Genomic DNA, 23,737 nt, shown 5'->3' with positions numbered 1-23,737 from the left:
TGTGTGTAGGGATGAGGGATAATATGTTGGCTCATATTAAGGATCTCTTATTTTAGCTTGTTGTTGTTGTACGCGTGAGACCTGTGTGAGTATGTGATTTGCTACCTATACAATGCTGATAGAAGCTAGATATATATTTATATTAATATTTTTATATTGAAGAAAGCTACATCTAAAATAGTTTACAATTGTTTTTCTGCAACAGGATTTTGCTATTCGATTATTACAAAATAATTTTAAAAGATACAATCTTTATCAAGAAGTACATATCTGTTACTCGTTTTATGTTTCTATTACATTTTTATTTTAACATGAACTTTTGTCGCATAGCCAACTTACTCTACTATCGGGGCAAATTGGCTACGATGCAGCACGTTCGTATTTCACTTATTACCAAGAGCTATACAGTATACAGGAACGTTTCAGGCATGAAAATGTAAAGAAAGGTTTTTTCTATCATATTAGTACTGTTTAATCATAAAAATTAGTTGCTTTTATAAAAACTCAAATGCCGAAATTGTGAAAACTGTGCCAACGATCCCCGGTCTCCCCTATTTCTATCAAGTTTCAAAACTTTTAGAATTATTTTTGTCATTTGCTTTAATCGGACCTATTTTGACTAGTCCATATACATAGAGTAAAATCAACATTCTTTTTCTGTAAATTTTAACACATTTAATAAATTATACGTTCAAATTGTATTACTTTTAACATATTTTTAAAATTATTTTTATAATTTTACATTTTATATTTGTTAAGTTCAATTAACATAGCAGACATATGTTAAATCTACACTTATAAGTATGTGTTGATTACTTTACACAAAAACTTTAACCAGCGCAGATTTTTCACAAAAATACAAAAATTTGCCAATAGTGTGCTGATGCGACGATATACGAGATGTGATCAAAAAGTTTGTGGAAAAAATTTTTTTTCTACCGACGTGGCAACACTGTAGGTTTCTATAGTGGTTTGGCGTCTAAGGGGAAGCCTTACCGCGCAAAAAAACTGCGTTCACAAATACTGGCACAGAAAAGTACGTATGCACTCGATTATGACCAAATTTGCACTGATGACTTGTAAGGCTTCCCCTTAATTAGACGCCAAACCACCATAGAAGCCTACAGTGTTGCCACGTCGGCAAAAAAAATTTTTTCCACGAACTTTTTGATCACACCTAGTATTTAAAATAGTCTACTTTTAGAACATATTATTTTACAATGTATTAAAACAAACTAGTTCTATATATCAATAATCGTGTTGTATAGAAAAAATATTTGAAAAATGAAATCTAGAATGGCACAAATAGCCAATGAATACAGTCACGTCCCGATTAAATATTATAAGACGCGTTCAATCGGCCGCCAGTTGCTCGATTCAATTTAAGGTATTCCTTTCATGACACCAAAGTCTTAAGAATTAACTAATTTTTTGGTACGAGAAAGTTAAAATGCATATCTATACGCCAGAAGAAAATTAAACCACATTACCGAGCATATAAAGAAGAATTATGACTTTGAAAATTCGATATTTTATATGTGACGTTATCGAAAAAGTCTATTTTCCACATTTCAATGTAATAATTTGTTTATCAAATATCTTAAAATATTAAATATTAACTGCGCTACATATTCGCTAAACTCTATACTTTCGATAGTGCCGATAAAAATACAGAGTCACCGAATATTTAAACAAAATATTTATGTTAAAAGTTTACTTGAAATGTGGTTTATAGATAAATATTTTTAATGGCGACTTTCAAGGAATTATTTGGCAACGCTGCAAGCTGTGCGCTCATATGTCACACTTCAGTTCATCACGTACGGTTTATTATCAACTTTTATTTTCACAAATTGTCCCTTATTTTTGCCCACATTACTCCTCACTTTATGTTTCTTATCACTCATTATTATTATAAAATCTTTCTTTGATAAAAAGAAAATGTCACAATATTCTTTGATTAATGAAATTGACACTTACATTGACACTTTTGTTATCAACTTCACATTTTACAATCGGCTCCCTGAAAATCGCAGCGTTGCCATATTGTTCTGACAGTAAAATTTACCAAAAAATGAAAAATTTCTAAATACACATAATAATTTTACTTTTTTTTTATAATTAAACATAATAATCACGTATAACTTGATTTTATATAAGTTGAATGCAATATACAAGAGTTTGCTGAGGCCCTGCTTAAGCGCCTACAAAATACGCTCCTCCGTAAAAGGAATACCTTAAGCGCTCACTAATTGCCAATCTGCGATAAATAACCATCGGTTATAATTTGTTTAATGCGGGAATATTGTGTATTTTAATTTTTCAGCTGTAGCAAATTTATCGAAAACAATTATCTTAATTTGTAGAACAGTTAATAACAAAAATTGTTTGTTAAAGACAAATTGTTTACGTCATAAATTTAATTTATTTTTATCTACGAATATTCACACACATGCACATAATTAGAAAAACACTTGCATATCATATTTGCATATAAATTATATTTTATTGTTATTGTATCTATATTGAAAGAACGTTGGTCGAAGAAAATGTTCCTCATGTTCCTATGGTGTGTTTCATCGTGTCATATTACCTATAAATGTACGCAAAACGGTCTTATTGCGATTCAATGTTACGGCATCCTTATATTTAAAATGCTCTTTAATTGTAAAAAATTGATTAAATTCAATGTTTTTACGCTTTAATTATTTTATCTTTCTGCGTTTGTGTTCCGCCATAATAATTATTTATTGAGACATTAAAAACATTATTTTATATTTTAGTGTTTTTGAAAAATGAAATTATATAATTGACCTAACTAATTGCTATCAGATTTCTGGAAAAATATTTATAAAAGAATTATTAAATATCTGCAGAAAGTAAATGAATACCTCTTTGAGCATTTAATAATTTAATAGGTGAGAAGTTTTTTGTTGTAACTCGTTAACTATATGCATAATAGGCAAAAATATTTCAGATAAATGTTATCAGGCTTAATAAAAGCTATGTAATACTTTATATGGGATACCCTGTACATTAACGTAAGAAATGTATAAAAAAGACCGGGGCTAAATGACTTCAGGGGTATGTTATTTATGTACTTTTCTTATTTATCTTGAGATGAACAATCCGAACAATGAATACAAAATCGCTAAACAATCCTTTTAGAATACAGATACTCTTTTCCCAATTTCATTAAAATCAGAATAATATTACAATTAAGAAATAAAAGAAACTGATTTAGTAATATATAGCAAAGTAAATTTTCAAGCCTCTCGAAATATATATATTAATTATTTTTATATTAATACTCCATTGTGAGTGATTAAAGTTAAGCAACCTGTTATATGGAATAAAGTTTCTTATAAGTATATTATGATACCTATACTGTTTCGGATAATAAATCCAATTTTTATTCATGATTGAAATAGAACAACCAGGATAAGGTTGGCTCATAATTAGCGACGTGGCGCCTAAGCGACTGCGCCTAGTAGGTATAATTTAGTACATGAATAATGACATCCTAACTTTGTCCTAATCATGAAATCTAATTTATGTTGACGTAACTAAAAAACAAAAAATATTACATTGAACATTCTAACTACTGAAAATATGTCTTTGCATTTTCTTTTAAAGTAAAATAACTACAGGAAAGCTTATTTATTACAAAATAGCTTTGCTTAATAAAATTATATTCAAGGTGCAGATTATGTTTATTTTACATGATGGCTTTCTCACATTGCGCTATTAGGCAACTGAACTCCGATACTAAGGCCACGTTGCTGCATGTACATATGTGTGTGTTCATATTTTGATTATTACAAAACAAAATATATGTTATCACTTATCACAAAATATCTCTTTTATGACATATGAAAAGTTATCACAAAATATATCTTTTATGACATAGGTACTTTTCCCAAAGTTTTATTTAAATCAAACAAGTATTATTTACAATAAAAAAAAGAGAAAGCTCTGATTCGAGAGATAGGGCAAGTAAATTTTCGAGCGTTTCAAAATATCGTATTAATAAAAACAAAATAAAAAGCTTCCTTCGCCAGTAAATAAATTCAAAACAGTGTGAGTTTAAATATATTAATTATTTGGCCAGTTAAGTCGAACAAAAACGACTTCTGTATCGTATTAATGTGCTTCAGCTTGAGAAGTAAATCAAAGTGACGTATTATTAGTTAAAAGAAAAGTTTCTGTTACTATACGACATGTTATTTTGTGGAACAACAGTAATTTATTGTATTAAAAAAAGGGTGCAAATTACAAACTTGCACATTGCTCCCTCATTATTACAGCTCGCTACCATTGCTCCTATTTTATTTCGCTTATAAAGCTTCTTGAGGAAGCTTTTATTTTATTTAATGTATAATTATTAGTATTTATTTTTTTGATTTCCTCATAGAGGAAGCTTTGTGAGCAAAGGGTTCTACTTGCACACTTAAAAACTATAAAGAAGCAATGTGCAATTTCTCAATATTTGCGGAAGTTAGAGTAAATTTACCGAAATTTCTATAACTCCAGAACTAATCAACCAAATCTTAACGATTTATATATGAAATAAGGGTAGAAAAGACTGAAAAATATAATAAAATTAGAAATAGATCGATATCTCCAAATTTGCGGAAATTAAAGCATAAACAAACATTTCTGCAAATTCAAAATTTTATTAAAAAAGAACCCTTTGATTATTAGCAATTTTTATTAATTCTATTATATTCTTCAGTTTTTTCTACCCCTATTTCATATATAATTTGTTAAGATTTGGTTGATTAGTTCTGGAGTTATAGAAATTTCGGTAAATTTGGCACATACATACATATATACATACATACACACACACACATACATACATACAGACATTTTTTAAAACGGCAATTTTTCGACGTTTTAGAACACTCTAAACACATTCAGAAAAACAAAAAAAAATTTTTTTTTTTTAACAAAGCTTCCTTTATGAGGAAGCAAAATGACTGAAATCAAACGTAATAGGATATGTTGGCTCATATTAAGACACGCTTAGCTTGACCTGTTATTGCCGCGCGCGTGAGACCTGTGTGAGTATGTGATTTGCTACCTACAATGCTGATAGAAGCTAGATATATATTTATATTAATATTTTTATATTGAAGAAAGCTACATTTAAAATAACTTACAATTGTTTTCCTGCAACAGCATTTTGCTATCATTACAAAATAATTTTAAAAGATACAATCTTTATCAAGAAGTACATATCTGCTACCCGTTTTGTATTTCTATTACGTTTTCATTACATTAACATGGATTTTTTTGCATAGCCAACTCACCCTACTATCGAGGCAAGTTGACAATGCAGCACGTTCGTATTTCACTTATTACAAAGAAACTATACAGTATACAGGAGCGTTCCTTGCATGAAAACGTAGAGAAAGGTTCTCTATCATATTAGTGCTGTTTAATCATGATAATTATAGTTATTTAAAAACTTAAATGCCGAAATTGTGAAAACTGTGCCAACGAGCCCTGATCTCCACTAATAAGATCGTGATTGGCATTAACACATACACGAAAAAAAGAAGTGTCAAATCAACACTGATATAATAGAAATGAAATTGTTTGTTCCGCCAATAATGATTAAACCAAAAAAGTTTATTATTCTCGACTACAATTAGCAATACGCCGTAATTGAAACGTAACGACGTTTCGACCCTTAAAGGATTGGGTTTTTCTCAAGCAATCTGGTATAAAACTAATCTTTGTCACGACTTACACATCTGCGTTTACGAAAATTTTTGCCGAAATGATCATAAAATTAATCGATGTATAAGTCGGTGATAGCAGAGAATGTGTTTTATAAGGAGAGTGTGACCACGTACCCTGATGAAATGCTGTTGTTAATGCCCACAGAAGAATTTCGGAGCAAGACATTATCGCGGAGCGATAACCAAAACGCGTGTTTACATGTCGGAGTTGAGAGGCGTACTTCTCAACACTGATATACTTGTATATATGCAAAAATATATAATCTTAAAATGAGATTATATTGCGTTAAACGAAGAAAACTTGCTTGAATAAAGTCATTTATATGTGTGTGTGAAGCTAGCGTCTCATTTTGCGGAAATTCACACATTATTGAGAGTTCTGACTTTTTTTCAATAGTTCTAGAGTTCCTGCTAGTTTAAACAAATAGTTCTGGCTTTTAAAGCCAAAAAACGCGTCAGTACAAACTGAGACGCTAGGTTCACGCAACGTCTCACTTTGTCCTACACAAGTTCCACTACTGTATCTCATCAGATTTTGCGAGATCTATAGTTCTATAACAGTTCTATAAAGAGATCTGCCATATAAAAGCAAAAAAATTAATTATAAAGTACTAAAAAAAATTACAATGTAACGAGTATACCGAGTTGAGACTCCAGTTGAAATCTCGGAGTTTCGGTTTATGTAAAATATTTTTCGAGTAGTTCTGAGCATACTGAAGCATTTTTTAAAGAGTTCCGAGCGTTAGAATATTTGTGTTATATTGTAAAAAATTAATATTAACCGAAAAGTAATCATGACGGAAAACGATGAAACGCTAAGCGAAATCTCGGAGTTCCGGTTTATATAAAATATTTTTCGAGTAGTTCTGAACATATAAAAGCATTTTCCACAGAGTTCCGGGCATTGGCATTGTTGTATAATTTGTAAATAAATTAATAACGCTTGAAAGTCAGGAATTTATCGAAAATTGGTGAGACGCTGTAGGAAATCTCGGAGTTCTGGCTTATATAAAATATTTTTTGTATAGTTCTAAATATATAAAAACAATTTCTAAAGAGTTCCCGACTTTCGAGCGTTATTAATTTATTTAAAAATTTTACAACATTGCCAATGCCCAGAACTCTTTAGAAATTGCTTTTATATGTTCAAAACTATACGAAAAATATTTTATATAAGCCAGAACTCCGAGATTTCCTACAGCGTCTCACCCATATACCCGTAAATGCGTCTTTCTCGGGCGATAAAAATTATTTAAAAAATGATTAAATAATGTTTATCGCCAGAACTCTTTAGAAATTACTTTTATATATTTAGAACTATACGAAAAATATTTTATATAAGCCAGAACTCCGAGATTTCCTACAGCGTCTCACCTATTTTCGATAAATTCCTGACTTTCGAGTGTTATTAATTTATTTACAAATTATACAACAATGCCAATGCCCGGAACTCTTTGGAAAATGCTTCTATATGTTCAGAACTATCCGAAAAATTATATAAACAGGAACTCCGAGATTTCGCTTAGCGTTTCATCGTTTTCCGTCATGATTACTTTTCGGTTAATATTAATTTTTTAAAATATAACAAATATTCTAACGTTCGGAACTCTTTAAAAAATGCTTCAATATGCTCAGAAAACTACTCGAGAAATATTTTACATAAACCGGAACTCCGAGATTTCAACTGGCGTCTCAACTCGGTATACTCGTTACATTGTAATTTTTTTTAGTACCTTATAATTAATTTTTTTGCTTTTATATGGCAGAACTCTTTATAGAACTGTTATAGAACTATAGATCTCGCAAAATCTGATGAGATACAGTAGTGGAACTTGTGTAGGACAAAGTGAGACGCTGCGTGAACCTAGCGTCTCAGTTTGTACGCTGACGCGTTTTTTGGGCTTTAAAAGCCAGAACTATTTGTTTAAACTAGCAGGAACTCTAAAACTATTGAAAAGAAAGTCAGAACTCTCAATAATTTGTGAGTTTCCGCAAAATGAGACGCTAGCTTTACACACACCATTTATATAGTTAAACGAAGTTTTATATAGTTTAATTAAGAAAAAAAGTTGAAATAAAAAGTTAAAATTTTTATAAGAAGATTATATATTCTTGCGTATACATATACAAGTATATCAATGTTGATTTGATACTTCTTTTTTTCAGTGTAGAAGAAGTGTCTGTCATGTTTGTACAGTCAGTTATAACAATTAGTTATTTGAGAATATGTAACTTCAAAATTCTAAAATATAGGGCATTTAGCTTTGATCTCCCCTATTATGGAAGTTTTTATTCGTATAAATAAAATCAATTTTGCATATTGTTAGAGATTTTATGATATATTTAGATTTTATTTTCATTGCTAATTTTTCTAGTTGCTAATTTTATATCGCGCTAGCTTAGTTGTACTTTTTTCATTGCATTCATTACATATACATATACTCTCTCAGGTCGATATCAAGATATTCGTTTTCTTCATAGCTGGTTTCTTTGTCTGTCTATGTATAATACTTTTTAATCTGAAACGCTTACACCATTGTGTTTCCAACGAAGATTGCCAATCACATGAATAATTTGTTAATTCTTTAATAATAAAAATAACTTTCAAAAAGAAGACAAAGAAAAAATATCGTTTGTCAAACAGCATATACATTTGTTAAAAAACAAGAAAGTATTAATTTTTTACATATTTTATTAGTCGAATTAAATAAAGTATTTTGATTTATAATCACTGGCGGACTAAACTACTTTTCAGTTTAATTTTGATATTGAAATTATTAGATAGTTAAAATCTTACTATCAAGAATAGCTTGTCAGATATTAAAGCACAAACAATTTTAAATAAAAAATTTTTTTAATTTGAAGCTTATTATTATTTTATACATATAGGTCCTAGTATTATTTGTCAATTTGGACTTTGTATGTTTATCATAATATCTCCATTTATACAGCGTAAAAAGTGATGATGAAGACATTCTCGTTACATAATAGGAACCCTAGCTACCGAGTAAATTTAATAGAAATTTGATCGATTCAGACTTTATTAAGAATTTAAGACAATATTATATATAGGGTATAGGGTAAACTCGGGTAAGATGGCCATACAAGAAAGATGGTCAACCCATGTTCATTCGATGTTTCATGGCGAGCTAGACTGAAAGATCATAAGTTGGCCATCTTTCCTGTATACACTGAAAAAAATACTTAGATCCAAGAAATTATTAAATTAAGTAAAACGTACTTGAATTATAAGTAAAAATATCTCATTCTAAATATATATATATATATATATATATATATATATATATATATAAATATGTGATTATATTAAGTAAATAAGCCATTGGTACTATGTGAAACAATATTTTCTTGGATCTAAGTATTTTTTTCAGTGTAGGCCATCCCTGAGTTTACCCCAATAGGGTATGATATAGCAATTTATTTATGTTATTAATATTTACCGCATATATATTAATTGGGAGTATCGACTGTGTTTCTCGATTTCTAAACTCATATCTTTCGATTTCGTAAGAGTGTTCCTTGCTAAATCCTCGTTTTTAATATCATATTTTCTTGAAAATTGCATATATGACAAAATTTGTACAATTTACATTGAAATAATATGTAATTTGTATACGTGAGCACAGACTCGAAATAGGACGAGTAAAAAATGATAAGAGAACGGGTGGGTTGGTTGCATAACCCAGGAAACCATCTAAATAATATTTCTTCAAGAAGAAGAACCAAGTTGCGAGAGTCGCGCGCAAGTTTTAACGAGATGGCGGAACGAGTTTAGTTCACAGCGAGGAAAAGAAAAACGACGAGGCCGACGACGACGGCAGCAAGAACGATATTTCTTCGTCGTTCGTTCGCCTTTCTCTTCACTCTCACGTTTCACCCACAGTCTTGGGCCGATCGTACTATTTTTCTTATCTCTTTTTTTCTTCTAACTCTCCATTTACCTGCAATCCAATGTGAATCGCGAATACGGATTTAATATCGTCTAAGAAATGGAGATAAAGGAGAAACAAGTGATGAAAAATGACTCGTTGAATAAAGTAACGGTATTGCATACGTTGAGATGCCATTAAATATTTAATTAACGATTATTCTGTTGAACGGAAGTAATTAATTTTCGGCATGTTTGCAGTAATTCGCTAGTGGACCACGAGTGACCATGCTCATGCGACGAGCGTGTAAACATAAAATAAATTTTACGATAAACAGTCGCCGAATTAGGCGTAATAAAATGATTAATGACGTAGAAGTTTGGTTTATATGTAACAGTACCTGTCCCGTTCTGCCAAATCAAATTGCGACAAGCGGTTATTTAAATTTCTATTTGACATTGTCTAATTCTTTCGGCCATGATACTTTAATAACAGTAAAATAAAGACAGATGGAATATACTATAGCTACACTGACGATCGATAGCCAAGCGTGTTTCTTCAAAGGAAAATTCCTGACGCTATTAAATCCAATTTTAAAACTTTTATTCTCCCTACCACGGCAAATTTATTTTTCTTCTCCTTTGTGAAGGGGAATAAATTGCTAAAAGGATTCCGAACAATATAACGCTATTTATCATCCATCAAGGGACGTTGGAAGGTTGATTCTTTGATTCCACTTCCACATCGATTTCTCCTTTTCTTCGAAAAAGTTCTTTTCCCGAAACTTTTCATCTCCATTGTTCCTTTAATCGTTTCACATACAGAGATATACAACAACTAAAAGTAAAACCTTTTGATCGCTGACTAATAACAGCAATACGCTAATGAAGAAAAGTAAATCTGCAAACATAACATTTCAAAAAGAATGGAAGATATAAAGTTTTGCTTTCTACGAAACTTGTATAACAAAATTGAATCCAGTTCATGAACGTGATTTTCGTTTGTTTTAGACATTTCACACACCGAGCTTCGGTGACGAGGACTTTGACATACCAACAATTCATCCTCATTCGCATCAGCAACAGCAGCAACATCATCAACAACATGACTCCATGCAAGCGTACCAATCACAGGTATGCTTCCACTCGACAACGTTAAAATGAACATATTCTGTTATGCGTTGACCGAATAGAACAACATTCAAGTTGTCCTAAGATTATATATACACTGTTGGAAATTTTTTGGCGTTTTGTTAAAAAAAGTCCTTGTTAAAATTTTTGTGTAAAATAATCAACACAATACATGTGTAGATTTAACATATGCCTGCTCTGTTAATTGGACTTAACAAATTTAAAATGTAAAATTATTAAAATAATTTAAAAAATATGTTGAAGTAACACAATTTGAATGTATTTATTAAATGTGTTAAAATTTACAGAAGAAGAATGTTGATTTTACTTTATAACAGAAGCGGGAATAAAAATTTACAGAAAAAGAGTGTTGATTTTATCTTACAATCTGAACTTTAACATAAAAGTTATGTTAATTGTACACATAATTAACCTCAAATTACGATCAGAACTACATTTCCTTTTTGTTGAAATATTTTAACATAGTATCGGTGTTACCATTTAACACATCCATATTAGGTTAAATTAACACAAATTTTCCATCTGTGTGTGTGTGTGCGCGCGCGCGCGCGCGTGCGTGCGTGTGTGTGTGTGTGTGTGTGTGTGTGTGTGTGTGTGTGTGTGTGTGTGTGTGTGTGTGTGTGTGTGTGTGTGTGTGTGTGTGTGTGTGTGTGTGTGTGTGTGTGTGTGTGTGTGTGTGTGTGTGTGTGTGTTTTATATATATATATATATATATATATATATCTTTTTCCTTCTTTTTTTGAATCGTATAACAATAATCTTTAATGCATTTCTCTCTCTCTCTCTCTCTCTCTCTCTCTCTCTCTCTCTCTCTCTCTCTCTCTCTCCCTCTTCTTCTCTCCCTCTCTCTTTCTCTCCCTCTCTCTCTCTCTCTTTCTCTCCCTCCCCCTCATCTTTTCTCTCACTCCCTCCTCACCCTCTTTCCCTCTTCACCTCTCCCTCTCTTCCTCTCTTACCCTCTCCCTCTCCCTCTTTTGCTCCCTGTCCCTCTCCCTCTCCTTCTCCCTCTCTCTCCTCTCTCTCTCTCTCTCTCTCTCTCTCTCTCTCTCTTTCTCTTTTTCTTTTTCTCTAAATACAATTCTTTAAAATTCGATTAATTATTTCCCGAAAAATTCGTCAAACTTCTGATACCGCTTTCCAAAAAGATTGGTAACGAAAAATTATATACTTGATGGCACTCCCTGGGAAATTCAACCCCTACTTTATGTAGAATTCTTTGAAATTCAGTCTTTCGAAACCGGTTTTTAAAAAGATCGGTAATAAAAAATAGTACACTTTATAGCACTCCCTGGGAAATTCTACCCTTACTTCATGTATAATTCTTTGACATTTAATCAATTATTTCCCGAAAAATTGGAAGAATTAAAAAAACCGGTTTCCAAAAAGATTGGTAACAAAAACTATACACATCATGGCGCTCCCCGTAAAATTCTATCCCTACTTTATATACAATTCTTTCAAATTCGGTCAATTAATTCCCGAAAGATTGAAAAAATTTTGATACCGGCTTCCAAAAGATTGGTAACGAAAAATTATACACTTCATAGCACTCCCCGGAAAATTCTACCCTTGTTTGATCTACAATTCTTTGAAATTCGGTGAATTATTTCCCGAAAAATTAGAAGAATTAGAAAAACCGGTTTCTAGAAAATCGGTAACAAAAAACTATACACATATTGGTACTCCCCGGAAAATTCTACCCTTATTTCATATACTTTTGGTAAAAATTCGGTTCAGGGATTTGGGCTGGGCGTTGATGAGTCAGTGAGTCAGTCAGTCAAGACATCTTCCTTTATATATATAGATGATATATATATATGATATATATATGATATATATATATATATATATATATATATATATATATATATACTAGCTGGTTACCCGGGCTTCGCCCCGGAGGACATATGTAAAAAAACCGGTTTCCAGAAGGATCGGTAACAAAAACTATACACATCATGGCGCTCCCCGTAAAATTCTACCCCTACTTTATATACAATTCTTTAAGATTCGGCCAATAAATTCCCGAAAAATTGAAAAAATTTTCGTACCGGTTTCCAAAATGATCGGTAACGAAAAATTATACACTTTATAGCACTCCCCGGAAAATTCTACCTCTGTTTCATATACCCTTGATAAAAATTCGGTCCACTAACGAATGAGTAGTTCGCGTTCAGACAGACAGACAGACAGACAGACAGACAAACGTCCGGTACTTATATATATAGATATATATATGATAGAAGTTTCAAATTAAATTTTGACATACCTAACCGTCTTATGCTAACTTTGTATTAACATCTCTCCCTCAAAATTTTTAGTTTGGCTTTTTTTGTATATTTCTACTAGGGATGGATTCAAGTTCAATACTCAAGTAGCAAGCTAAGGTTATTTGTCGTCAAAATGACGTTTTTGGCGACATCTTGACGTTGAAATTGCGACAAATTGCTTTGGAGCGGACTTAAAAATCCAAGTCAAATCCAATAATTAAGTTTCTAAGTTTCGAGTGATATTCTTATAAGAAATAATATTTCATATACATTATACTTGCGAAATAATCGATCCCGATTAGTTAGTTTCGAATTTTAGAATGAGTACCTGCTGGATTAATTCACACACAATGTATTTATAAGTGTTTCTATCGTAAAGAATCGAATCTTTTACTACTGTAAAAATGTAAATTTTTAAATAATATCTATTCTTAGTCTATATTTTTAATAATATTTTTTTATGTTTAATTTCAACAATTAATACAATATACTATATAATTATCAAAAAATAATATATTAAAATAATTGTTGCTTTACAAACGTTTTGATTCGAAGGAAATTTTTAGTGAAATACACATACCTACAAGATTCGAACAAGATTTGATCCAAGTTTGAGTCTACATGGAAGTAATAGGGTAACTCCAGTATATACGCTGCAGCTAAGGAAAACTTAATTTATCGAATACTATTTATTATGTTTTTAAGGCAAATCAATTATACCAATAAAAACTTTATACTGTCTACTACTATAAAAAAAATAGAAATATAAAATATTTATTCTTTGTATTTAATCAAAAAAACTTTTAGAAACTCTTGCATTTTTGCCATATACATATCCCAGAGCGGTGGGTTATATAACATTCATGGATGAAATATACGCCTCATAAAAAATTACAAATAATGTTCATAAATAAGGCAATAAAATGTAATAATAATAAGTTATAAAATGTGTGTAAGAAGTTTATTAAGATGTAAGAATGATAAACAAATTATAAAACTGAAAATTTTTAAAAAGAAGATAGAAGAGAGAGAGAGAGAGAGAGAGAGAGAGAGAGTGAGATGCATTAAAGATTATTGTTATACGATCCAAAAAAAAGAAGAAAAAGAACACATAGGAGATTTCAAGTTTTACAAAGTGTCTGTACTATAGCATAAATCCCGCATGCTAACTTGCCGGCGTATATCCTAAATAGGAGGGATATATAAGATATTAAGTTAAACAAAAAATACAAGAACTATGCACTTGTATTTTGCTGTATTCCATTATTTACTATCCCTCTACACTTATATGTATCATGAAATAACCATTAAACCTTTTACATTCTCTACAGTAATCATTTTATGTAGGTCGTATAACACAAGATCGCGCTTTTTACTACGGTGAGAAATCGATTCAACTTACGACAATTTCGTTAATATTAACAGTAAAGAACTAAAATTACAACACAATACTAATATGGCATAAAGGCACATAACAGAATAATTGCGAGCAAGTACATTCATTCCTTTTATTTTTTCTGACATCTGCGGCGTAAAACCCCACGCGGCGTAAATACTGGAGTTACCCTATTCTTGTTTTTCAAGATACTCATAGCAGATTCAACCATTTCGTTCAGATTCGAGTTTACTTGAAAGTATTACTTTATTTTTTGAAGTAGTCATAGAGAGTTCGAAATTACGCCAACTGATTTGAATCTACTTGTAAGATATTTAATTCCATCGTTAATTTCTACATATTTTTTTCTATTTGTTTGATCAATTCATTGAATATTGACTTCCGCAAAACATTAAAAAAATTATAAATCGCATAACAATGCGTAACAATATACATATACGCATACATGCGACCATTGAAAAAACATGAAAAAGAAAAAAAGGAACGACGTCAGAATGATGTATCAGTCATTTAACAACTTCCGCATTCAGGCATTATTCATGTAACGTTCAAGATATTATTTTTAGACGCACGCTCATCGTTTTCTTCTTCTCATTCTGACCTCGAGATAAAAAGAGATAAAGAGATGTTGAAACGCGCAGTAGAAATTCCATGATCTTTATCAACGAGAAAAGCCTCGAGGAAAATAACTAATTTCGCGCGTAATATTCTTTCACAGCAAGACATTATTTTCAAAGATTTTTTTTATATCCATAGTATTTATATTAATTATGGAAAAACATGAATACTCTCTGAATAATAGCGAAGCTACGTGACTTCTTACTATTTTCATAATCTGCATATTTAAGATTAATAAGGATTAAAAGAAATTGATCCGGTTGTTATGGTCAAAGCCCGAAACGCGGCCATTTCTAGCATTGACTGGTCAATTCTGCGGAATGACTGATCAATCCTGAGGAATAACCAAGCGTCTTGATTAAACCAGTTCAGGCTGGGAGTTTGATTAGCTTTATTATGCGGGGGAAGGGGCTCCGCCTGCGGCCCCTCCCCCGCCTATTTGTGCTGTATACTCTTTATACACACATATTAACAAATTACCACAAAACTTTGACCAAGACGCTTAGCCGTTCGGCAGAATTGATTAGTCAATCCTAGGATTGACCGCGTTTCGGGCTTTAACCATAACACCGGTTACAATTAAAATTGTTTTCTATAAATCATGCATTTTTGTTACGTATGGATTAATGTATCACTTACGTTATATATATATATATATATATATATATATATATATGTATACATATATGTGTATATTGTGTATATTTAATTGTTATAGATAATGCAAGGTAGCGGTATGCAACAATCGCCGGATGGTCTGAGTCTGGACGCTGGTGGATTTCAGCAACAGCTCTATCTACAGCAAGAGCATTCGATGCAACCGATCAATGTCAGGTGAGTACGACTCAATTCTTTAAGTTAACGTTAATGATAACGGTATAAATTAGACCTTGATTTTGCGCACAGAATTCATGCATTTTTTAGCCGCGTATCTGTACGAGCGTAATATGCTGAATTCCATGATAAATCCATTAATAGAGAAAATAAAAGGGAGAAAAAAAATTGCTTGCAATAAAATTCTAGCTCGTAATTTTTTAAATTAAGCGAGATAAGGGATAGCAGGGCGATAGTAATTGAAAGAAATTCGAGAGAGAGAGAAAGGGAGAAGCCGGGGAAGGGAGGGAGAGAGGGGAAGAGAGAGAAAGAGTTTCAAAATATCATGTCGTCGTCTTCCTTTATTCTTCGAGCTCGAATGGAGCTCGAACAGAATTCAAACAGATGGCGATGATCGGAAGATACTAAAGCGTAATAAAGCAAGATTAATGAACATCGAACATTCCTAGCTATCTTATATGATCGTTCACCGATGCCAATGACACTATGAAAGCACTCGACTCGTTTACTGCGCGACTAGAAATCATTCCGCTATGATTGAGCATCATTACTCCATTAAGACACGTAAGGCTTTGTTTTCTATGAAAAAGAAGGTCATATCGATTAAGATTGATATGCGGGAATAAGCACGAGTCTGAAATTACGTTTCTTCTCCCAGTACCGAGACTGTTTTGCAACGTTAATAACAATTTACACATTAACTTGGGAAACTCGACGATTCCATTCTGCGAATGGAAAATTATTGAATTAGCGATATACTCTCTTATACGTAGTATATATAGCAAACATCGCGCAAACCGTTGCGTCGCGGCAGGCGTACCGTTGCATAACTCCAAATTATGGAAATTCTACTTACCTCGTTACTGCGCACTGTCCTGCAGCAATTTGAGTAAAGCCAATTTTGATCATTAGCATAGTATGTAGCACGATCACGATCAGAGATCAAGATCTCGTTCGTTTGTACATTGTTCTCGCGAAAATTATTCCCGCTTAATCTCGTAATGCCCAAGATGATCGAACAATAAAGTATAAATTCACCGTTTTGTCTTGTCGTGGCTACGAATGAGGAAGAGGCTCGACAAGATTGACATCGTGATATACGTACGTTAGGTGCGATTCCAATGGAAATCCGTTGCGTTAAGAATTAAGCAAACCGTATCATTCCGTAATAGACTGGAACTTAATCAGCGAGAGATCGGAGGAGTCGGTGCGCGATTCCTGCCTTTGTTTCTCCAACAATATTTTTTTTACACAAGAATGTTTCATATTACTTCTCACTGCCGTTATAGGATTAAGTATGTCTTCTCGCGGGACGAAGTGCTTCTTTCTTTGTTCTGGGCGAAATGATGGAAAATCGTCTGCTGCATACGAATGAATGGATATGTATATGTACGTGTGTACGTGCCTGCGTGCCTGCGTGCCTGGCGTGCATGCGTGCATGCGTGCCCGCACATCTATGTAAGAAGTAACTGATATGCTATATGATTTACGTGTGTATTAATGCCTACCGAATAACGTTCGTGAGAACCTGCATGCCATTACGTAGTCTTACAAACCGCAATTTAGAACGTCGAAATTTTTTTTAGCGGATGAACATCTTTACTATGGGAGATGACTGGGAGGAGACTGGGAGGGAGTCTCCTCGGCCCTTTGCCCAGAGGTATTGCGAAGTACCGAGCGAGCATATTTTGCTATTCAAATTATATACTGTAATCAATCTAATTAGAGAGGAAAATACATCGGGTAAAAATATCCGATCTAAACGCGCGCTATCAGCACAGTCCAGTACACCGTGAATCAAAGCGGATATATCGCCAATAGTTATCTATCAATTATCTTGTGCATAATGTGACGCATAGATCACCAATAACTGCGCTCTTATGCAGAATGCTGTACCGTGTAGCTAACGCAATCTTATAGACAGGTCAATCGATAGATAGTATATTAGCAACAAGTATCGTACAAATGGCTGTTGAGACACAGTAAAAATACTGTTTATGCGACGATAAGCGATTGCCGATTAATGTTTAATTAGTAAATTCTATATACGGTTAAACTCATACGAAAACAATGCCAAATTAATAAAGAGAACACTGAAAATATCTTTTTTAATAAGTTTTCTTCTTTCCGATGTCGTAAATCTTACAGAGAGAATAGAGTTGTAACATCACAATGCAAAACGGCCTTATGATTTCACACTGCCAGTCAAAAGTTTGAATTAAAAATGTCTATACTATATGTGAAATGAAAAAAATCAACTACTTACTCCGCCCTCTTTTTTACCCAAAAGTGTTGAGGTGGTACATAGAGCATTTTATGCTTTTGCTTTTACAATCACTTTTGAGCTCTGATGTTCAGGTGATTGGCCCACAGCATTCTAGCTCAAATATAAAATAATTTTATAGGAGAGCGCTTCGAAAGTTTTGATGCTATTTGGCGTCACAACTTTTACATCTTTTGCAATGATTTATCTTTTTTATCTTTGTCTATTTAAAATCAAGGCTATAAGGAAAAGATTTGATATTAATATATCGAAATATATCGATATTGGAAATTTATAAAAATAAACTTAAAATATTGTTCTTGCTCGTGTTTCATGGAGCCTGTTCTAAGTTAATATTCCTTGATGTTTTTATAGTTTGTATAGATTTTAATTTTATTGACATTATATCATTTTTATTAATATCGTTTTTATTGACATTTTATCATTTGTGCTTCCTCATAGAGAAAGTTTTGTGATGGTGGAAAAAAAATTTTTTGAGATTTTGATAGAAATAGGTTTAGAATGTTCCAAAATGTCGAGAAATCACATTAGTAGAAAATGTCCAGAAGTATGTGTGTGTGTGTGTGCGCGCGCGCGCACACATATGTATATATATCATGCCATTGCACATGTATTCACTTTCTTTCGTGAGTTCGAACCTCATTCTCAATGCGTATTTTTGCCGAAAAACGATAGTCACGCAAATTTTTAACGCTCCATATGAAGGAACGTTCACAATTTCCTTTTCTTCTTAATACCCGAAAATCAATATAGTCAACACAATAGCACTTATAATTTATGATTACTACACGATGGAAATCTCAAAAGATTGAGCAACACGAGATTAATTAACAATATTCGTATTAACATTATATATTCTAAAGTTTCAATTATTTATACGAACAGATTCTATCTCTTAATGCCGCGATTATTTACTCAGTTCGAAAAAAAATTTTTTTTTGCAAACAAAACTTATTTTTTGTTTGCTTACAGTTCGGCATATGGCAACTCTCAAGGTTCGTACGCGACGATGAGTTCTCCGCGCCAGCAACAACACAGCGGTCAGCAATTGTTGATGTTGCAACAACAACAGCAGCAGCAACAGGCACAAATGCAACATATGCAGTATATACATTCCCAGCAGCAGCAACAACAACAACAACTGCAGCAGCAGCAGCAGCAGCAGCAGCAGCAACAACAACAACAAATACAATACAGAAGTCCTACCGGAGGCAGTCCGACTACTATGCAAGCTAACAATATTCCAGAAACGAATAACAATACTACGACCAGCGAAGATAGCGATGATAGCACTCCGCATTCTGGGATGGTAAGTCGAATCACGCATGGTATACTATTTACGCAATGTTTTTGTTTGACTAATTTGTCTTATAAATAGATCTCTTAAGATGTTTATAAGCTAATAATACACAATACGTGTTTTAAAGCATAAACCAAATGTAATTCAAAACTGTAATTCACAAATTAAAATTAAGCGTAAAATCCAACTCGACGAAAATGTCAGATTTATTTCTTCCATATTGTACATACATATATTTTTATCTATTTATACACATATATACTCATCAATTATAGGTACATACTTTACATTATTACTTTACTTTACTTTACTTTACTTTACTTTACTTTACTTTACTTTACATTATAATTTACATACTTTTTAAATAACATGTTATATATAAATATTATATATATATGCACAATACTTTCTGTGTAAGCAATACTTCTTTAATTTATAAAAATATTTTTTTTTAGTTCATTAAGCGTTTTTTGTATAATCAATATCTTCCACATTAATATCAGCTTCTCAGGAAGGGAAGGGTTTGCACAAATTAATAATATTGTTTTAAAATATTTTTGGATAATTTATGAAAATAGACAGTTTATTTTCGAATAGTTTATTAAAAGAAAGTGCGAACATTTTTTAAATGTCTTTTCCTATCCAGATTGCTATGGTCAAACGTGAGCCACCGTCGCCAGAAGCTGACGTTGGAGCGAAGAATCAAAGAAAAACGAAACCACAGAAGAAAAAGAAGAAGAGAGATCCTAACGAGCCACAGAAGTAAGTAACTATATTTTGGTCTGTATAAAGTAATGAAAAAAGTCTGAAATATCCATCGTAAAATCCGAGGTAAAATCTTTTTAAAGAAGTTAACATTCGCAAAATGATACAGTTTCAACGTTTCTTCCACTTTCTTTCTTGTCTATAATATAATATCACTTGGAAATTTTTATTTTTTGATATTACAATTAAGAAAAAAATATTTTTTATTTGAGTTAGTATTACTTGTATGTTGTATGTGACAAAAGCATACAGAACTAATGCTATATTGTGTCAATATTCTATGTTCACATTTGTAATAATGGTATTATTATCGCTCTAAATTATCTGTCATTATTATTGCTGTAAATGTAGAACTATGTAAAAATATAGAATGTTGGAATAAGCAAAACAGATGTAAGCACCAAGGGAAAATAATTTTACATACCCTTTTTTTTCTATTGAAAGTTTTTTGGATAGGTTATTAAAAGAGAGAGTCTGAATATTTTTTAAATATCTTTTCCTATATATATATATATATATATATATATATATATATAGAGAGAGAGAGAGAGAGAGAGAGAGAGAGAGAGATTGCTATGGTCAAACGTGAACCACCGTGGTGGTCTAACAATGTTTTATTGCCCGGTTTCCAATTACAATCACAAAGTGTAATTAGGAATGTTCAGTGAAAACTCGGGGCAGATGGCGCCATGGCGTCCTGTCCTGATGTCATGGCAGCGTCATCAACACTAACTCAATATACTCAATATACATGTGTTGGTGTATCTGTGAGCACATCCGTGAGATATACATAACTGTAAATAAAGCCTGTAATGTTTACACGATATTTCCTCTGTCTTTGCATATTTTAAGTGGAAAATGAAGTGTAGTGTGCTTGAATGTAAAAATGTTTCCAGGATTGGCTCATAACCAAAATTATTATTTTTATCATAATATATTAATCTAAAAAGTTATAAAAATATATTAATCTAAAAATTAATCTAAATACAATTTACATTTTGTAATCTGCCCATATAAAATTACTAACCTGTCCACTAACTCTTTTTTTCTTTTCACATAATAATGCACCTCTTTCTCGCAGCAGCTCCTTCAATTTTTTTACACTTAATATACTGTAATAATCTTCTCTCGACATTTTTGATGAATCGCATTAGCCGCGAAGTATCACAGATAGGCTCACGCATACACCAACACATACAATATATTGAGTTAGTGTTGGTGGCGCCGCCATGACAGGACAGGACGCCATGGCGCCATCTGCTCCGAGTTTTCACTGAACATTCCTAATTATAATCGTTAAATGCACGCTCTTTGGATTTGCTATCGCAAAAATTCGCGCAACGTCTCTCAGCCAAAACAGTTCCTCGCTTCGGATTGCTCCAAATTTTTTCTGTCTCTGCACAATCAGCACCGAATTCAGCCTTCATCACACGCCTCACGAATGTACTTGATTCTGATATCGCTGAGCTAGAGTTCCTGTAAAGCTACAACTATATCTATCGTAATGTTCACCTTAAGCGATCGTAACGCTTGTCGTAATAGCTATCGTAAGCTGATCGTATGAATTGATTCAGCTTGAACTCTTACGATTACGACGCTTGTCTGGCGTTACAAGATTTTTGAGAATTTTTTCAAATTTTTTTTTAGCATTTTTTCAAAATAAAAAAAATTGCGTCGGAAAAATCTGAAAAAATTCTCAAAATTCCTGTGTTATGTACAAAAATATTCAAGCAACAGCCTACAGTGGACTGACGTCTGCTTCTAATTTGTTTAAATATTTTTTTCAAAATAACTCGAAAAAATTAGAAGCAAACGCCGGCCCACTTCGGGCCTAGGCTTAAAAATTTTAATATCTGACACAGGATTTTTGAGAATTTTTTCATGTTTTTAAATTGTGGCCATTGATATGTTGGTTTAAAAAATTATAACTATAAATTGATTGTTTAAAAAAAAATCTAAAAAAATTCAGAGTGCATCTTTAGAAGTGGAACAATGACATAAAAAATCGCCGACCAAATTCGAGAGGTCGAGAGTCAAACCTTGGTCGATTTGACATGGAATGCTCCATATTCTTGTAGCCCTTGTCGAGACAATTTTAAAACACTACCTATTTGCCCTTTTTCGGTGAAAAATTCCCGAAATATGAAGCTTGAAAGTTAAGATGCCGACGTTAGCATTACCCAAGGTACCACACGGTGTACTACGTGGAGGTCATACGGTCAGTTTTACACCTTGTGTGTGTGTGTGTGTGTGCGTGCGTATGTGCGTATACTACAAGGATAAGGACCCCGTGGTTTGTCAGCTCCACAGTATTTCAAGACTTCAAACACTCCTTGTGGTGTGCATTCATTGTTGTGTGTATGTGTGTGTGTGTGTGTGTGTGCGTGTATGTGGGTTTGGACGTTTGAAGTCTTGAAATACTGTCGAGAGCCGACGAATTACGGAGTCCTTATCCTTGTGATATACAAACACATACACATACACACACCACAAGAAGAGTTTGGAGTTTTGAAATTATGTGGAACTGATGAACCACGGGATCCTAATGGTATACACACACACTACAAGGAGAGTTTGGATTCTTGAAACACTATGGAGCTGACGAACCACAGGATTCTTATTCTTGTGGTACACACACATACACACACACACACACACACACACACACACACACACACACACACACACACACACACACGTGCGCACGTACACAATGAGATGTAATTCTGACTAGTAAAACTTCATGCGGTTTATTTTGGGAAGAATTACAACCATAATTTGGGGCGGCAGTGTGGTCTAGTGATAGAGCGCCAGATTCGTAATCTGAGGAACCACATTCGAGTCCACTTGAGCACATAAACATGGAATTTTAATATTCCGAAAACTGCGCCCCTCGCGCGAGAAATTGACTCTCATGCGGAGAAAACTGAGCTCCGTCTTTCAGAAGAGACGTTAAGCCGTGGGTCCAAAAAGTTTAATAGGGTTAAGTGTGGAGGTGAATGAGAATTGTAATCTCATAGAGGATTAATTAAAAACTTTCATTGACAATCATAATTTGAGCTAATGACAGTGACATCTTAAAACGCAATCATCTTTATTTCGTAATATTGATTGCGAAAAATGAAGAGCTTGAATCGAATTTTGTCTTTACTTTCCTGGCCTTCAAAATGACGTAAATCATTGAATAAAGAATATGGTGCAGGTTATGAAAATTATTGTATAGAGAATAATGAATGCAGCTATTGAAATAATGAAAGAACCAAACGAACCGCAGGTCCTCCTAGTTTTTTATATAGGCCTTGCTGAATCGACCTTGTTGCAAATTCAAAATTGAATATCTCGGCACCTAAAATATCCTAGCATAAATTTTCAAAAATAATGTGAAACCTTTGAAACCATTTTTAGTGTACTACTTTTTTTGGGACTGAGTGTATTTGTGACTATTTTCCTAACTTGCCTCTTTGTCGCCTACCTATCGC

General features: G+C 32.7%; 1 protein-coding gene across 8 annotated transcripts in view; it reads left to right on the top strand.

Annotated features, from left to right (window-relative positions):
• The window catches only part of LOC143904540 (TOX high mobility group box family member 4-B), a 162,189-nt gene that overhangs the window by 128,861 nt on the left and 9,591 nt on the right, over positions 1–23,737 (top strand). For 5 of the 8 annotated variants that reach the window (XM_077419310.1, XM_077419309.1, XM_077419308.1 and 2 more), the window contains 4 exons: positions 10,651–10,773; positions 15,794–15,909; positions 19,166–19,502; positions 20,140–20,255. In XM_077419310.1, the coding sequence (XP_077275436.1) occupies positions 10,651–10,773; positions 15,794–15,909; positions 19,166–19,502; positions 20,140–20,255 (692 nt within the window). The remainder of the gene's footprint in view (positions 1–10,650; positions 10,774–15,793; positions 15,910–19,165; positions 19,503–20,139; positions 20,256–23,737) is intronic. The other 3 variants (XM_077419311.1, XM_077419315.1, XM_077419314.1) reach the window with 1 other exon arrangement.

This window comes from Temnothorax americanus, unplaced genomic scaffold (genome assembly GCF_048541705.1).
Source record: "Temnothorax americanus isolate GAGA-0224 unplaced genomic scaffold, ASM4854170v1 Scaffold53, whole genome shotgun sequence".
Taxonomy (NCBI): domain Eukaryota; kingdom Metazoa; phylum Arthropoda; class Insecta; order Hymenoptera; family Formicidae; genus Temnothorax; species Temnothorax americanus.
Note: the sequence above shows the minus strand (reverse complement) of the source record. Positions and strands in the feature narration are given on the sequence as shown.